General features: G+C 41.3%; 3 protein-coding genes and 1 long non-coding RNA gene across 4 annotated transcripts; all 4 read left to right on the top strand.

Moving 5' to 3' along the window:
* Window positions 1–606: 606 nt before the first annotated feature.
* On the top strand, window positions 607–3,575 carry LOC133721604 (subtilisin-like protease SBT1.7). Its single transcript, XM_062148266.1, has one exon. The coding sequence runs from the start codon at window positions 862–864 to the stop codon at window positions 3,157–3,159; it is 2,298 nt and encodes a 765-aa protein (XP_062004250.1). The 5' UTR covers window positions 607–861; the 3' UTR covers window positions 3,160–3,575.
* A 1,175-nt stretch (window positions 3,576–4,750) lies between these two features.
* LOC133724605 (uncharacterized) lies at window positions 4,751–5,186 on the top strand. Its single transcript, XR_009853820.1, has 3 exons — window positions 4,751–4,841; window positions 4,919–4,996; window positions 5,093–5,186. It is a non-coding gene; the product is annotated as an uncharacterized LOC133724605 (long non-coding RNA).
* A 463-nt stretch (window positions 5,187–5,649) lies between these two features.
* Window positions 5,650–7,477, top strand: LOC133715333 (zinc finger BED domain-containing protein DAYSLEEPER-like). The gene is made up of 4 exons (XM_062141825.1): window positions 5,650–5,679; window positions 5,876–5,935; window positions 6,036–6,565; window positions 6,745–7,477. The coding sequence occupies exons 1-4, from the start codon at window positions 5,650–5,652 to the stop codon at window positions 7,475–7,477; spliced, it is 1,353 nt and encodes a 450-aa protein (XP_061997809.1).
* A 1,869-nt stretch (window positions 7,478–9,346) lies between these two features.
* On the top strand, window positions 9,347–9,959 carry LOC133727420 (uncharacterized). The gene has a single exon (XM_062154999.1). It carries the CDS (start codon window positions 9,453–9,455, stop codon window positions 9,729–9,731), a length of 279 nt encoding a protein of 92 aa, XP_062010983.1. The 5' UTR covers window positions 9,347–9,452; the 3' UTR covers window positions 9,732–9,959.
* The last annotated feature ends 2,932 nt before the right edge of the window (window positions 9,960–12,891 follow it).

Raw genomic sequence — 12,891 nt, 5'->3', positions numbered from 1 at the left:
TATTGAGTTGAGTATATTAATTGCTTGCCTAACATCGGAAACCATCACTTAGTACTCTACTACTCTTCAATCATCATCAAAGAAACCCGTGAAATTGGTTTTGATTGGGTAGTTGGCTGGTAAGAATGGCCACACATCACTCACCCACCGAAATCAAAGATCATAAAAATCAACAGAGAGTAATGACAAGTACCCGTGAATCAGAATTCAACGTTTTCGACTACATTATCTATATTCAGTTTATCAGATCAAAGCGTTGGATTATAGCTCAGAAATTTGGCTAAAATCCTAGGCCGGTGGATCCCACTGTCCCAGATATGCATGGGTTTTTTGGGCTTTTAACATAATATGGGACTAGTAGCTCCAGATCTTTACTGATTAGGTGTGAAAAAGAAGGCCATGCCACTCCGGGGTCGGTGCTCTGAAAGTAAATAAAGGATATGGAAGAATGTGCAGGAGCTAGCATGGGTTAAAACTTAAAAGAAGATTAAAGTTAAAAAATGCATGTGATGAAATACGAAGCTTATACGACTCTGGAGTCTGGACTATATTCTAAAGCTGTGAAACGCCAGAAAAAAGAAAATAATAAATGGGAAAAAAGGAAAGGCTGTGAAACACCATCTTTTGTCTACAAGCAATCATTCAAGAACCGGACAACTACCCACCGTCTTCTACTTTATTCCCGCTCCGTTCCATCTCTCATTTCACTCTGATCCAGCTGTCCCAGAGCTCGCTCGCTCTCTGTATTAAAAACCCAACCCAGCGTTAGCAAAGCCTCTTCTTCTATTCCATGGTCTCTCTCTGAACAAAGAGAGAGTACTGAACTACTGAAGTTGAGAGTAAGATAGTTTAGCGAAAACTATGGCCATGTCTAGTTTCTTGATGGTTGTTTTGTTTCTGGGTCTGGGTCTGGACCACTTCGCCGCGGCGGAGGTGGAGGCGGATGCTAGAAGCAGTCGGAGCACCTACATTGTTCACATGGCGAAATCCCAAATGCCGGCGAGTTTCGAGCACCACACTCACTGGTACGACGCGTCGCTCAAATCGGCCTCCGACTCGGCCGAGATGCTCTACACCTACACCAGCGCCATCCACGGCTTCTCCACGCAGCTGACGCCGGAGGAGGCGGAGACGCTCAAGTTCCAACCTGGGGTTCTGCTCGTTCTTCCCGAGTTGAGGTACGAGCTCCACACCACTCGGACCCCCGAGTTTCTCGGACTCGACCAGAACAACCAGCTCTTCCCCGACTCGGTGTCGGCCAGTGACGTCATCGTCGGAGTGTTGGACACTGGAGTCTGGCCAGAGAGCAAGAGCTTTGATGACGCCGGACTCGGACCTGTTCCGGCGAGCTGGAAGGGCACGTGTGAAGTTGGCACGAGCTTCAACTCCTCGGCGTGCAATCGGAAGCTGATCGGTGCCAGGTACTTCGCCAAAGGCTACGAGGCCACATTAGGCCCCATCGACACTTCCAAGGAGTCCAGGTCCCCCAGAGACGACGACGGCCACGGAACCCACACCTCCAGCACCGCGGCGGGGTCCGTCGTCGCCGGAGCGAGTCTGTTAGGATACGCGCCTGGATCCGCGCGCGGGATGGCCACGCGCGCCAGGATTGCCGCCTACAAAGTGTGCTGGATCGGCGGGTGTTTCAGCTCCGACATCTTGATGGCCATAGACCAAGCCATCGACGACAACGTCAACGTTTTGTCCATGTCGCTCGGCGGCGGAATGTCCGACTATTTCAGGGACAGCGTGGCGATCGGATCTTTCTCGGCGATGGAGAAGGGGATCTTGATCTCGTGCTCGGCCGGAAACGCGGGTCCCAGCGCGTACAGTTTGTCCAACTCGGCTCCGTGGATCACAACCGTAGGCGCGGGCACACTAGATCGCGACTTCCCGGCTTACCTCAGCCTCGGTAACGGTAAAAACTTCTCAGGCGTTTCGCTTTACCGCGGTAACTCCGAGGCCACCGCTTTGGAAATGACGCCCTTTATTTACGCCGGTAACGCGAGTAACTCTACTTCCGGGAATCTCTGCATGATGGGAAGTTTGATACCCGAAAAAGTGAAGGGCAAAATAGTAATGTGCGACCGTGGAGTCAACTCCCGGGTGCAGAAAGGAACCGTGGTCAAAGCCGCCGGAGGAATCGGCATGGTCCTCTCCAACACTGCCGCAAACGGCGAGGAGCTGGTGGCCGACGCTCATTTGCTGCCGGCGACGGCGGTGGGTCAGAAAAACGGCGATGTCGTAAGGAGCTATCTGTTTTCGGATCCGAATCCAACGGCCGCGATCCTGTTCGAGGGCACCAAGGTCGGAATCGAGCCTTCTCCGGTGGTCGCGGCGTTCAGTTCCCGAGGCCCGAACGCGATCACGCCGGACATTCTGAAACCCGACATCGTCGCGCCAGGTGTCAACATCTTAGCCGGGTGGTCCGGCGCCGTCGGCCCCACCGGTCTGGCGGTCGACTCGCGGCGCGTGGCGTTCAACATCATCTCCGGCACGTCGATGTCCTGCCCGCACGTGAGCGGCCTCGCCGCGCTGCTCAAGGGGGCCCACCCGGAGTGGAGCCCCGCCGCGATCCGATCGGCGCTGATGACCACCGCCTACACGGCCTACAAGAATGGGCAGAAGTTGCAGGACGTGGCTACGGGAAAGCCATCCACGCCCTTCGATCACGGAGCTGGACACGTGGACCCCGTATCGGCCCTCAATCCGGGGCTGGTCTACGATCTGACGGTGGAGGATTATCTAAACTTTCTCTGTGCGTTGAACTACACCGAGTCCGAAATCACCAGCTTGGCTAAAAGAAAGTTTACTTGCGACGAAAGCAAGAGTTACAGCGTTAGGGATCTGAACTACCCTTCTTTTGCTGTAAATTTGGTGGGCGGCTCGTCCTCTTCGTCCACTGTATTGAAGTACTCGAGGACTCTCACCAATGTGGGCCCGGCCGGAACGTACAAGGCGACTGCGACCATGGATGACCCGTCGGTGAAGATTTCGGTGGAGCCAGAGTCGTTGAGTTTCGCGGCGGCGAATGAGAAGAAGAGTTACACGGTGACGTTCGCGGTAACGGGGTCGAGATCATTGAGCAGCTTTGGGAGGCTCGAGTGGTCTGATGGGAAGCACATTGTTGGAAGTCCTATTGCAATCAGCCGGAGTTAGGTGGCAGCGTAATGCACACGACGTGTTTGATGAAATTCACTCGCTCAAAGAGTGAAGTGAATGTGTGGATTGCGTAATATGCTTAAAGCTCTAGTGTTAGAGATCGCAGCTGTATTCTGAGTTTGTGATGGTAATTATTTCCACAGCTAAAAATGGAGGCTGGGAAAGGTTGTTAGAGTTGAGGGTGTTTAATTTCTTAGTTTATTGGTGTACAGTGTTTTCCAGTTTGACAAGAACCCAGTGTAATTGTGCATTCATGTCTTTAAATAATGCAAGTTACACAGTCACTGGTTGGGTCATTGTCCTTTTTATAGGATAGTTCCCCAAGTCCTAGCTTTTCCCATAATGTACAAGATAAGATGACCTTGCTTGTATGCCTTGTTCTTTTCTATGTTTGCAGTTAAGAGATTGTACGACTTGGTCTCTGTGCCTTTGGAACGTTGATCTTGGCCGACTTACAATTTAATGTTTGGTCTGGGAAAATAAAACTGCTCTGAGTTTTGAATTTACAGTCCCCCTGTAATTCTAATGAGAATGTGCTTCTGTATTAGGAAAGGAATCTCAGTGTTCATAGATCTACAAACTAATGTTGGGCTTTTGGTTCTCTTTTACTATGTTACGTCCGGAGAAGTTGGGCTACACGCCTACACAGCCCACGCTCATCATGTTGCCGAAACTCATGAGCTAACCAACCCATAGAGGCCCATTCACAAAACCATGCCCGAGGACATAGTGGGGGGTCAAATCTGAAGTTTCCGACCATCTTCACCCAATATTAGGAGATGTGAATAGGGTTTTCTAAGAGATCAAACCATAAATGACGGTCATTTTTTTTTCTGAATAGAATTATAATATATCTACTGTATTCACCTTGTGACATTGATATCATGTGCTATATATAAAAACCAATATATACAAGATCTCTTAATATAACGTAGAGTTCTCATTTATCAGGAATAAAAAAATTCTCGACTCGCTGCTGTTGTCACGGGTATATTCATCTCACCGTTGTAATAACACCTCCAAATAGGGGTGGGCTCGCGAAACCGAAAACCGAAAAAAACCGCACCGATACCCGAACCGCAGCCGAAAAAAAACGCACCGAAAAAAACCGCACCGCACCGAATCTGTTCGGTACCGAACCGCAAAACCGAAACACTGTTCATTTACTACAAAACGACGTCGTTTTTTATTAGGGTTTGGAGACCAACTTACCTCACTGGAGTCGCCCTGCCTCGAGTCGAATCCTCATTTCCTCTGTTCCTCTGTTCCTCAGTGCCTAAACTCTCTCGGCCCCGAGTCTCTCAGTCGAATCCTCGCCGCCACCGGACGCCGTCAATCAATTCCGGCGACACAAAGACGGGAACGCAGGAAGACTGGAACTCACAGCAGCTTTCTATCTCTCTTTCCATCGGTAAGGTTAGTCGAAGTGTCGAACTCCGTCTTTGATTTTCGATCTGAGATTCTGATCTAGTTGATCTCCAATCCGTCTTTGATTTTCACCGATTTGTGTGTAGCTAGTTGATCTCAAGTCTTCAGTGACTCACTAATCTTCACCATGTTGTCTTCTTATTTTGTGTTTTTCGGCTTCAGAGATTGAAGAAGACTCGGTGTTCTTTTCTCCTCCATAGCAGCAAGTATAGATTGAAGAAGACTCGATTTCAGAGATTGAAGAATTCCAGGTTAGGTCTGATCCAAATTGAAAGGGTTTCTTGATGGTTTTTGATTTGGACATTCTCTTGTGCTATTATTGTTGTAGATTAGCTTGGAAGAGACTTACAGATTTGGGCTAGACTTTGGTCAGTTTGTGTTTATAGCTGTGATCTTTCTGGATAAGGTAAGAGCCGAGGCAAAAGATGGTTTCAGTTTATGTTATGTTGTGTATATTGTGGAATGTTCTTGCTGGACATGGAATTGAGTATGTTAGTTTCAGGTACTCTGCATTTGTTTTGGCTGAGTAGTTCAAGACTTGAGATTGCATAAAATGAAGAGGCAAATGGAGAAATCTAAGTCATGTGGTACAGGTTCTGCCTCAGCCCCGAAGAATAAATCATCTTCATCTCATCTCAGGTAGCATTTTTTTGTTTAAAATCAGTTTATGTTTGTTGATGTTGACTAGGTTGAATAGGTTGACAAAGATAACACAGTTGAGCAAACTGCTAAATGTTTCAAATTTAAATTCTCTTATTTTACTTGGGTTATTAGAGAACTTAAATGTTGGCAACCTAGTGAACCTTTAATTTTGTTTTCAATTTCCTCTTCTATAAGTTAAGGCCATCAATTTTGTGAGTGGGAGACCTTAGTAATGCATATCTGAAAGTAGAATACACCTCACATGAATGTCATGATAATTCACTGGTTTTTGGGTTTTTAGCAATTGCTGATATATATTTGCAGAGAGACAATTGGTATGAAGCTATTCCCTTCAGTCTCACTGAAAGTTAAACACAATGCAAAATGAATAGTCTACTTGAATGGTGACAATGCAAAATGATAAATGGAAGGCCACTTCATGACCAAGTGAAAAATAGCAGAAACATGTTTTAGTTTTGAAATGACAAATTTTCTTGTTTTATCCATTGTTACTTTCCTTTCTCTATGAAAACTGCATTGCCAGGCCTGTCATAAGTGGTTTAAGGATCACTATTGCTCATTAACTTTCGTATTCTATTTTCACTTTCTTACTGCAATTTCTGTTTTTTGTTTCTTATTGTAGTTTCTGCTTTTTGTTTATGTTTGCAGTTTGCCAGTTTCTGTTTTGCACTTAAAAACTGCAGTTTTTGTTTATTGTTGATTATTCCAGTTTTCTGTTTTTTTTTTTGTTATTGCAGTTTCTGTTTTTTGTTTCTTATTGCAGTTTCTGTTCTGTTTTGCAGATCAACACTAGTGTTGGTGAATCTACAACACCAATACCTCCCCATGAAGGAACTTCTACTGCAACTCCGGAAGTTCAAGGAACTCAAAGAAGTCAAGCAACCGAGCTTGAAGATGATGGAAGTGTGGAAAGCATCCTTGAGGCGTTGAAACGAAAAGAAAGATTAGATATTTGGAATCATTTTGAGAGGGATGTGGTGGATGGTAGAATTAAGGGTAAATGTAATTATTGTGGAAAAGATTACTATGCCGATCCTAGGAAGAATGGTGCAACCTCCCTTAATAATCATATGGACAAGTGTCCAAAGTATCCCCCTAATATTGAGATGATGAAAGCTAAAAGGCAAAAGATTTTCTCTTTTAAAAAACCAAGTACTGAGTTGTGTACTGTAGAATGCATTCAACAAGAGCTATCTATGTTATGTGTGGAGTACATTATACTAGATGAGCTACCATTTTCTCATGTGGAGGGAGAGGGGTTTAGGCATTTTATGGGTAGAGCTCTTCATTATTGGAGAATTCATTCCCATACGTAAGACAATAGCAAAGGATGTCCTTGAGCTTTATTTGGGGGAAAAGAAAAAAATGGATGGATCAATTGAGTAGATATAGGTTGTCTCTTACAACTGATACTTGGACTTCTATTCAAAACATTAATTATATGGTCCTCACTGCACATTTTATTGATGATAATTGGGTGTTGCATAAAAGGATTTTAAATTTTTGTGTGATTCCAAGTCATAAGGGAGAGGCTATAGCTAAGCTATTAGAGGATTGTTTGTTGGAATGGGGTATAGAGAAGATTCTCACAATCACCGTTGACAATGTTTCGTCAAATGATGTTGCATTGAAGGAATTCAGTAAGAGGATATGTAATTGGGGTGTCCCTAATGCACTTTTGCATGGAGGGAAGCATTTGCAAATGAGGTGTGTCGCCCATATTCTTAACTTGATTGTCAATGATGGGTTGAGTGTGATGAAGATATTCATTGCTACCATTCGCAATGCTGTGAGGTATATTAGATCCTCCCCACAAAGGCTTGATTTTTATAAGGGATGTGTTGAAAGGGTGAAACTAGAGTGCAAAGGGCTTGTGATTTTGGATGTCCCTATCAGGTGGAATTCCACATTCTTGATGTTGGAACGAGCTTTAACCTTCCAAAAAGCTTTTGATAGAATGGTGGAAGAAGATGCGGGTAATTTTTGTGCATGGCTTGAAGGTGCAAAGGGTGAAAAACCAAAAGAAGAGCAACCGGCAAGTGTTGATTGGCAATATGGGGAGCAATTTGTGGATTTCTTGAGACCATTTTATGAAATCACTTTGAAGGTATGTTGTTCTAATTCTCCTACCGTTCATAGTACTTTTGGTGATATACTCTCTATTTATGGTCTCTTGCAAGAACAAAAGAATCGATGTTTGTCTGAGATTGCATCACCCATCTAAGACAAGTTTCTCAAGTATTGGGGTAGCTTTGATAAGTTGAATCATTATCTATTCATTGCTATTGTTCTTGATCCACGTCATAAACTTGATAAAGTTGTTGACTATTTTGAGATTCTTGATGATGGGGATATGAATGAAAAGGTGGAAGCTAGCACAAAGAGTGTGAAGGATATTTTGTATGACCTTTACAAGGTGTATGAGGAAGAGGAAAGGGAAAGTGGTGTTGGTGAGGTTGGTGGTTCTCAAGTATCAAGTGAGGGGATATCTAGTTCAAGTAAGGGTCTAACGGAGTTAGAAAAGAGATTAAAAGAGAAGGAGCAAAGGAGAAAAGCAAAGAAAGCCAAGATCGTAAACAACGATGTGAATAGATATCTTAGAGATCCTATTGAAGAAGATGGTGAAGGCTTTGACTTGTTGAATTGGTGGAGGGTGAATGGAGTTTGCAAATCTCCTATATTGGCCCGCATTGCAAATGATGTTCTAGCTATTCCGGTGTCAACCATAGCTTCGGAATCTTCCTTTAGCACGAGTGGGAGGATTATTGATCCATACCGTAGCTCCCTAAGTCCTAGAATGGTGGAGGCTTTGATATGCACACAAAATTGGCTTAGGAGTGAAAATGTGTATCTACATCATATGCCTACTGTTGAGGAGATGAAGTTGTGTGAAGAAGCGGAAAGAGGTAATAGTTTCTATTTTCTTAGTTAAAGTTTTTTGGGTTAATGAAGTTATAATATTTATGTTATATATGATTGTATGTATTTCTTTTCTAATGTTGTTCTTTTTATTATTCTCTTATATTAATGTAGAGATGCTTAAGATGTCATGTGGAGCTGCAGTGGGGAGTAGTTGGAGCGGAATGTTACCTCCAAAGTCGAAGACTTCATCTTTCCGAGCTTGAGATCATGTCATTGCTCTCCTTCATATGTAGATGTTGGTTCATTCTTTTTGTGATGTTTAATCTTTTAGTGAACTTACACATTTTTAATTTGTGAGGTTAGTGACTTAGTGTTGATGTAATGATGGACTGTTATAAACTTTGGACTCTATATTTTTTGACCATTTCATATGTTGATGACTTGATGCTAGAACTTGATGGACTATTAGATTATATGAATTGAATTATATGGAGTATGGAATTATAGATTATTGTCTATTGAAGTACAAAGCATGCATTAGTAAACTTGTAAACACATTTGTGATAGATTATTATTACAGGTTTGAAGAAACAAAAACTTCTCGAGTCACAATACCAAAGAAGTATATTTATATTTAGTAAAAATCTGTTTACAAAAAAAAAAAAAAAACCCGAACTGGGCCGAACCGACCCGAACCGCACCGATTCAATTTTCGGTTCGGTTTTCGGTTTAGGCTCGGAACCGAAGCCAACCCTACCTCCAAATCAAACCGACCAAAACTGAGTAAGGTTAACTCGGTGGATCGATTTACTAGTGTAAATTATAAAGTATCCAAAGTATCCTCAACAATATCCAAAGTACATTGTAAATTGATGATAAACGTAAGATTCAGGTCGGCTAGGCGGTTAGGGCAAAACCAACAAAATAACATATCCAACCAACAAGATATGTGCGTCGTCGGTGACTTCCACTTTGCTCTGTCTTCCATCGGGAACAGTGAACTTATCTTCAACCTTTGTCCAAATCACATCCAAGATCCTATTTCACCGTCTATTTTTAGCCTATCCTTATTTTCACTGTAATAAAAAACCAGCCGACGTTCCTTACTAGCTAGCTCGGCCACGTAAAACGATGAGTCAGTCGACACCATCTAATCTTCCAACACGTGTCCAACCCTAACACGTATCACAGTTTCAAGCAGATCGAAACCCCAATAAAAGCAGACCACCCCTTTCCACATTTCTCAGCAAAACCAAATCAAACGACCTCTAAAGATCATCACCATTTTCTTTGAAGATCATCACCATTTTCTTTGAGATATCATTCGAGTTGTGAAAATGGCGAGCAAACCAGGAGGAGGAGGAGGAGCGAGAAAGCCAGTAGCTGATCAGGGAAGCGATGCGAAGTTAGAGCAGGCAATGAAGGACAGTCCGTACGTCCAATCCGATAACTTGGAGGATTACAAGCGCCAGGGGTACGGAACCGAGGGACATCAACAGGTCCAGCCGGGTCGGGGCGCCGGATCCACCGATGGTCCGACTGTTTCCGGGGCTAATGTTTCCTCCAAGGCGGATGTTACCGCCACTGAAACTATCAACCGCCAAGGAGTTAATTAGGTTTCTTTTATTGAATGCAAGGCATTTGTGTCGTTATTATTAAGGCATTGGTATTGTAATGTTGTTTCTGTGTAAAAATGCAAGGCATTTGTGTTGTTATTATTAATGCATTGGTATTGTAATGTTGTTTCTGTGTAAAAATGCAAGGCATTTGTGTTGTTATTATTAATGCATTGGTATTGTAATGTTGTTTTTTTGTATGAATGCAAGGCATTTGTGTTGTTATTATTAATGTATTGGTATTGTAATGTTGTTTAACAGATAGTTTATGCGTAAATTTGATTGTGTTCTTGAATTGTTACCAGGGAGATTTTGTTGTGCATGTATGGAATGATATATAAAACCGCCCATTATATATATGTCGTGTATGGTTTTATAGAATTTGCTTTGTTATCATCGTATTGTGAATATTGAGATCTGAAGAGGGTTGAGTGGATTCATAATTTTTTTTTTCAAGCAACTAATTGTGCTTATACATTCTAGCTCTATGTAATATGTGTTGTTTGTTTTTGCCAGGTAAATAAAGACGAACACTGACTTCTTGCATTTCACACCCTGCATAACTATCAGTTGCAACCAATGGCCACTCTTCCGATTTGAGTTTTCTACAGCAATTGTAGGCAAGCAATTAATTTTAACCGTTCGAAAAGTTAATTGTGGATAGCTGCTATAAAATTAAGTTGCTGTGATATTTAACACAGCAGATAGACTTGGATAAAAGGTGGAGAATAATGATATTTTGGTTATGAAGTGTTCACAAAAGTGCAAAACAGACGTCGTTACAAACTATTCATGATAAATGATATAACATGACATTAGTATTTTCTTTATTTTCTACTACCAAGAATCATCAAAATCTGATATCTCATTTGATTTCAGCTCTGTTGGAGCTATAGATTTCGTTATAAAGATTGGTAATATACTGGGCCTAGTTTGCTGAAGATTGCGATAGCCCATAGAGGATATCAAATTATTTTGCTAGTAATGGTGCCCAATTAATAATTTGTTGTGTAGGCTTTGATTTTTCTTTGGCTGTATATAATGACTCACATTCAACATCACCATAATCATCAAAGAGTTTAGTTTGGACTTTGGAGGGAAAATGTTTCTTATCGATCTCGGTTTCTTTTTTCACACTACACATGCCATCTTGAAGAAGAGCACACAACAAATGCAAAAGGTTAACATGGATGATATATCAAAACAAGTCGAAAGCAGTGATAGACATTTTGAGCAATTGATATAAACTCAAACTGTGGCGTTTATGTACCTTCACTTTGGACATTCGCTTGGAAATATCTTTCACGATTGCCATTGAGCATTAGCAAAGGATATTTGAGTACTTTACTTTGCCGATAAAAAACATGGATTTCAATATTTAGTGATTGGAGATGAAGTAAACAAGTAGACACGAGAAATTAAACAATCAGAGATGTCTTTCACTATCATCTTTATTATAACTACGTACACTTGCAAATTTGTGAATATATGTCTTTCGCCAATCAAACATATGCTTGCCTAATAAGAAGGGAACGAATTATTAACACTGACATGCACTTACACCAACAAGAATAAATTGATGGATAATATCAAGTGTAATTTTTAGTTATTAATAAAAATTTAGGTACAACTATCAATGATTGAGATCATTTAATAGGTGTTGAGTCACTTGTATTGTCGGTGCATAAAATAATTTTCTTGAGAGGTTTTGATAAATTTTGCATAATAAAAAAAATGGATATTATCACAAATGGTACTTGAACTTATCATCCATCTTATCGATGGTACCTGAGCTTCAATTTTGATCACAACCAGTACCTGAACTTTTCGATTTCATTTTAAATGGTACCTCTATCACTAACTTCCGTTAACCTTCCATTAAAAACTTATATGTGCAAAGCACATGACATATATTCAAGAGTAGTTTGACGGAAATATCATTTAAATAAAGGGAAATTATGCAAAAGGTCATATTAGAGTATGAAATGATAAAAAAATCACCTAGTTTCCTACTTGATAAAAATGTCCATAACAAATTGTTAGTAATATTAATATAGTCCTTGCAAATAATGAGGTGATGTTAAAAAAGGTCAATTTTTAATTTTTTTGATTCCAAGTATGCCCTTAAAGGCAATACCCCGTTTATAACTTTTCATTCAAAATTTTAGATATCTAATTTTCTCTCTCTTTTGATCAGAAAGCTTGATTCGATTTGATCGGAGATTCTCTGTTCGAGTTTCTCTCTCCGCCGCCAGCTTCCAATTGATCTTGGTCTCTCTACAACGATCTGAAATCTCAGTTTTGGATCTTCAATCCAGACCTTTGTTCTCTTTTTCTCGATCTCTGGCACCATCGCTCTTCGCCTTGATCAAGTCACTTTTTCTTCTTCTTCGTCTTCTGCCGTGATCAAGCCGAAACACGTCGCCCTTGGTGAGAATGGAAGGATTGAAATTGCAGGGATCAGATTATGAACAAGGCGAGGTCCTACTGGTTCAGCCAGAAGGCCACCAAGGAGATCTCCTCCGTCGACGATGACATCAAGGTAAGCTCACTTCTCTCTCCATTTTGATTCAACTTGTTTGATCTGGTTTCGCGATCCTGAATTGTTGTGTTTTGGATCAGAAATTTGAATTCGTTAGCTACTTAATTGAGTCATTAGATTAATTCATTTAATTATTGTTTAATTGAATCTTAGGATGATTGATTTCCCTATTATATGTGTTAAGATGATTGAATCTTAGCTGTAACGCATGAAAATTGTATGGTCTTGCTTCCCTTGTGGATGGGATTTTTGTTATAATTCATCAACAAATTTCTTTGTATTGGCATGTTGTGCCTCATAATCTCCAAGCTAGTTACTTTCTGAGATTGTGGCTTCAAAACTGTGTAACCATAGAGGGAATGGAAAGGTCGTATTTGATGGAATTGATGCTGCCAGCTATGTCATTTATTTAGCTCATTTTCAAACCTAACATGATGTGTTTGTGGTGGTTCAAGTCTGGTGTGAGATGCTGATATATTGTTCAACTTCTTTTCTTGATAATTATATGCAAGGGGGTTTATTAGTACGTTGCAGTATCTCTTTCCTTTATAGGCTTGTCAAAATTATGGATTGTTTCACATCTTTAGCATATATTAGGCGTTGTCAAAACTAGGTACT

This window comes from Rosa rugosa, chromosome 1 (genome assembly GCF_958449725.1).
Source record: "Rosa rugosa chromosome 1, drRosRugo1.1, whole genome shotgun sequence".
Classification (NCBI taxonomy): Eukaryota; Viridiplantae; Streptophyta; class Magnoliopsida; order Rosales; family Rosaceae; genus Rosa; species Rosa rugosa.
This window is presented reverse-complemented; position numbering and strand designations above follow the sequence as displayed.

Bases quoted from the DNA above. Each gene is read 5' to 3' on its own strand.
- LOC133727420 (XM_062154999.1), top strand. From the start codon at position 9,453: ATGGCGAGCAAACCAGGAGGAGGAGGAGGAGCGAGAAAGCCAGTAGCT.
- LOC133715333 (XM_062141825.1), top strand. From the start codon at position 5,650: ATGATAAATGGAAGGCCACTTCATGACCAA. The intron at 5,680-5,875 runs GTGAAAAATAGC...TTCTTATTGTAG, and splicing joins GAAGGCCACTTCATGACCAA to TTTCTGCTTTTTGTTTATGT. The intron at 5,936-6,035 runs GTTTTTGTTTAT...TCTGTTTTGCAG, and splicing joins TTTTGCACTTAAAAACTGCA to ATCAACACTAGTGTTGGTGA.
- LOC133721604 (XM_062148266.1), top strand. From the start codon at position 862: ATGGCCATGTCTAGTTTCTTGATGGTTGTTTTGTTTCTGGGTCTGGGT.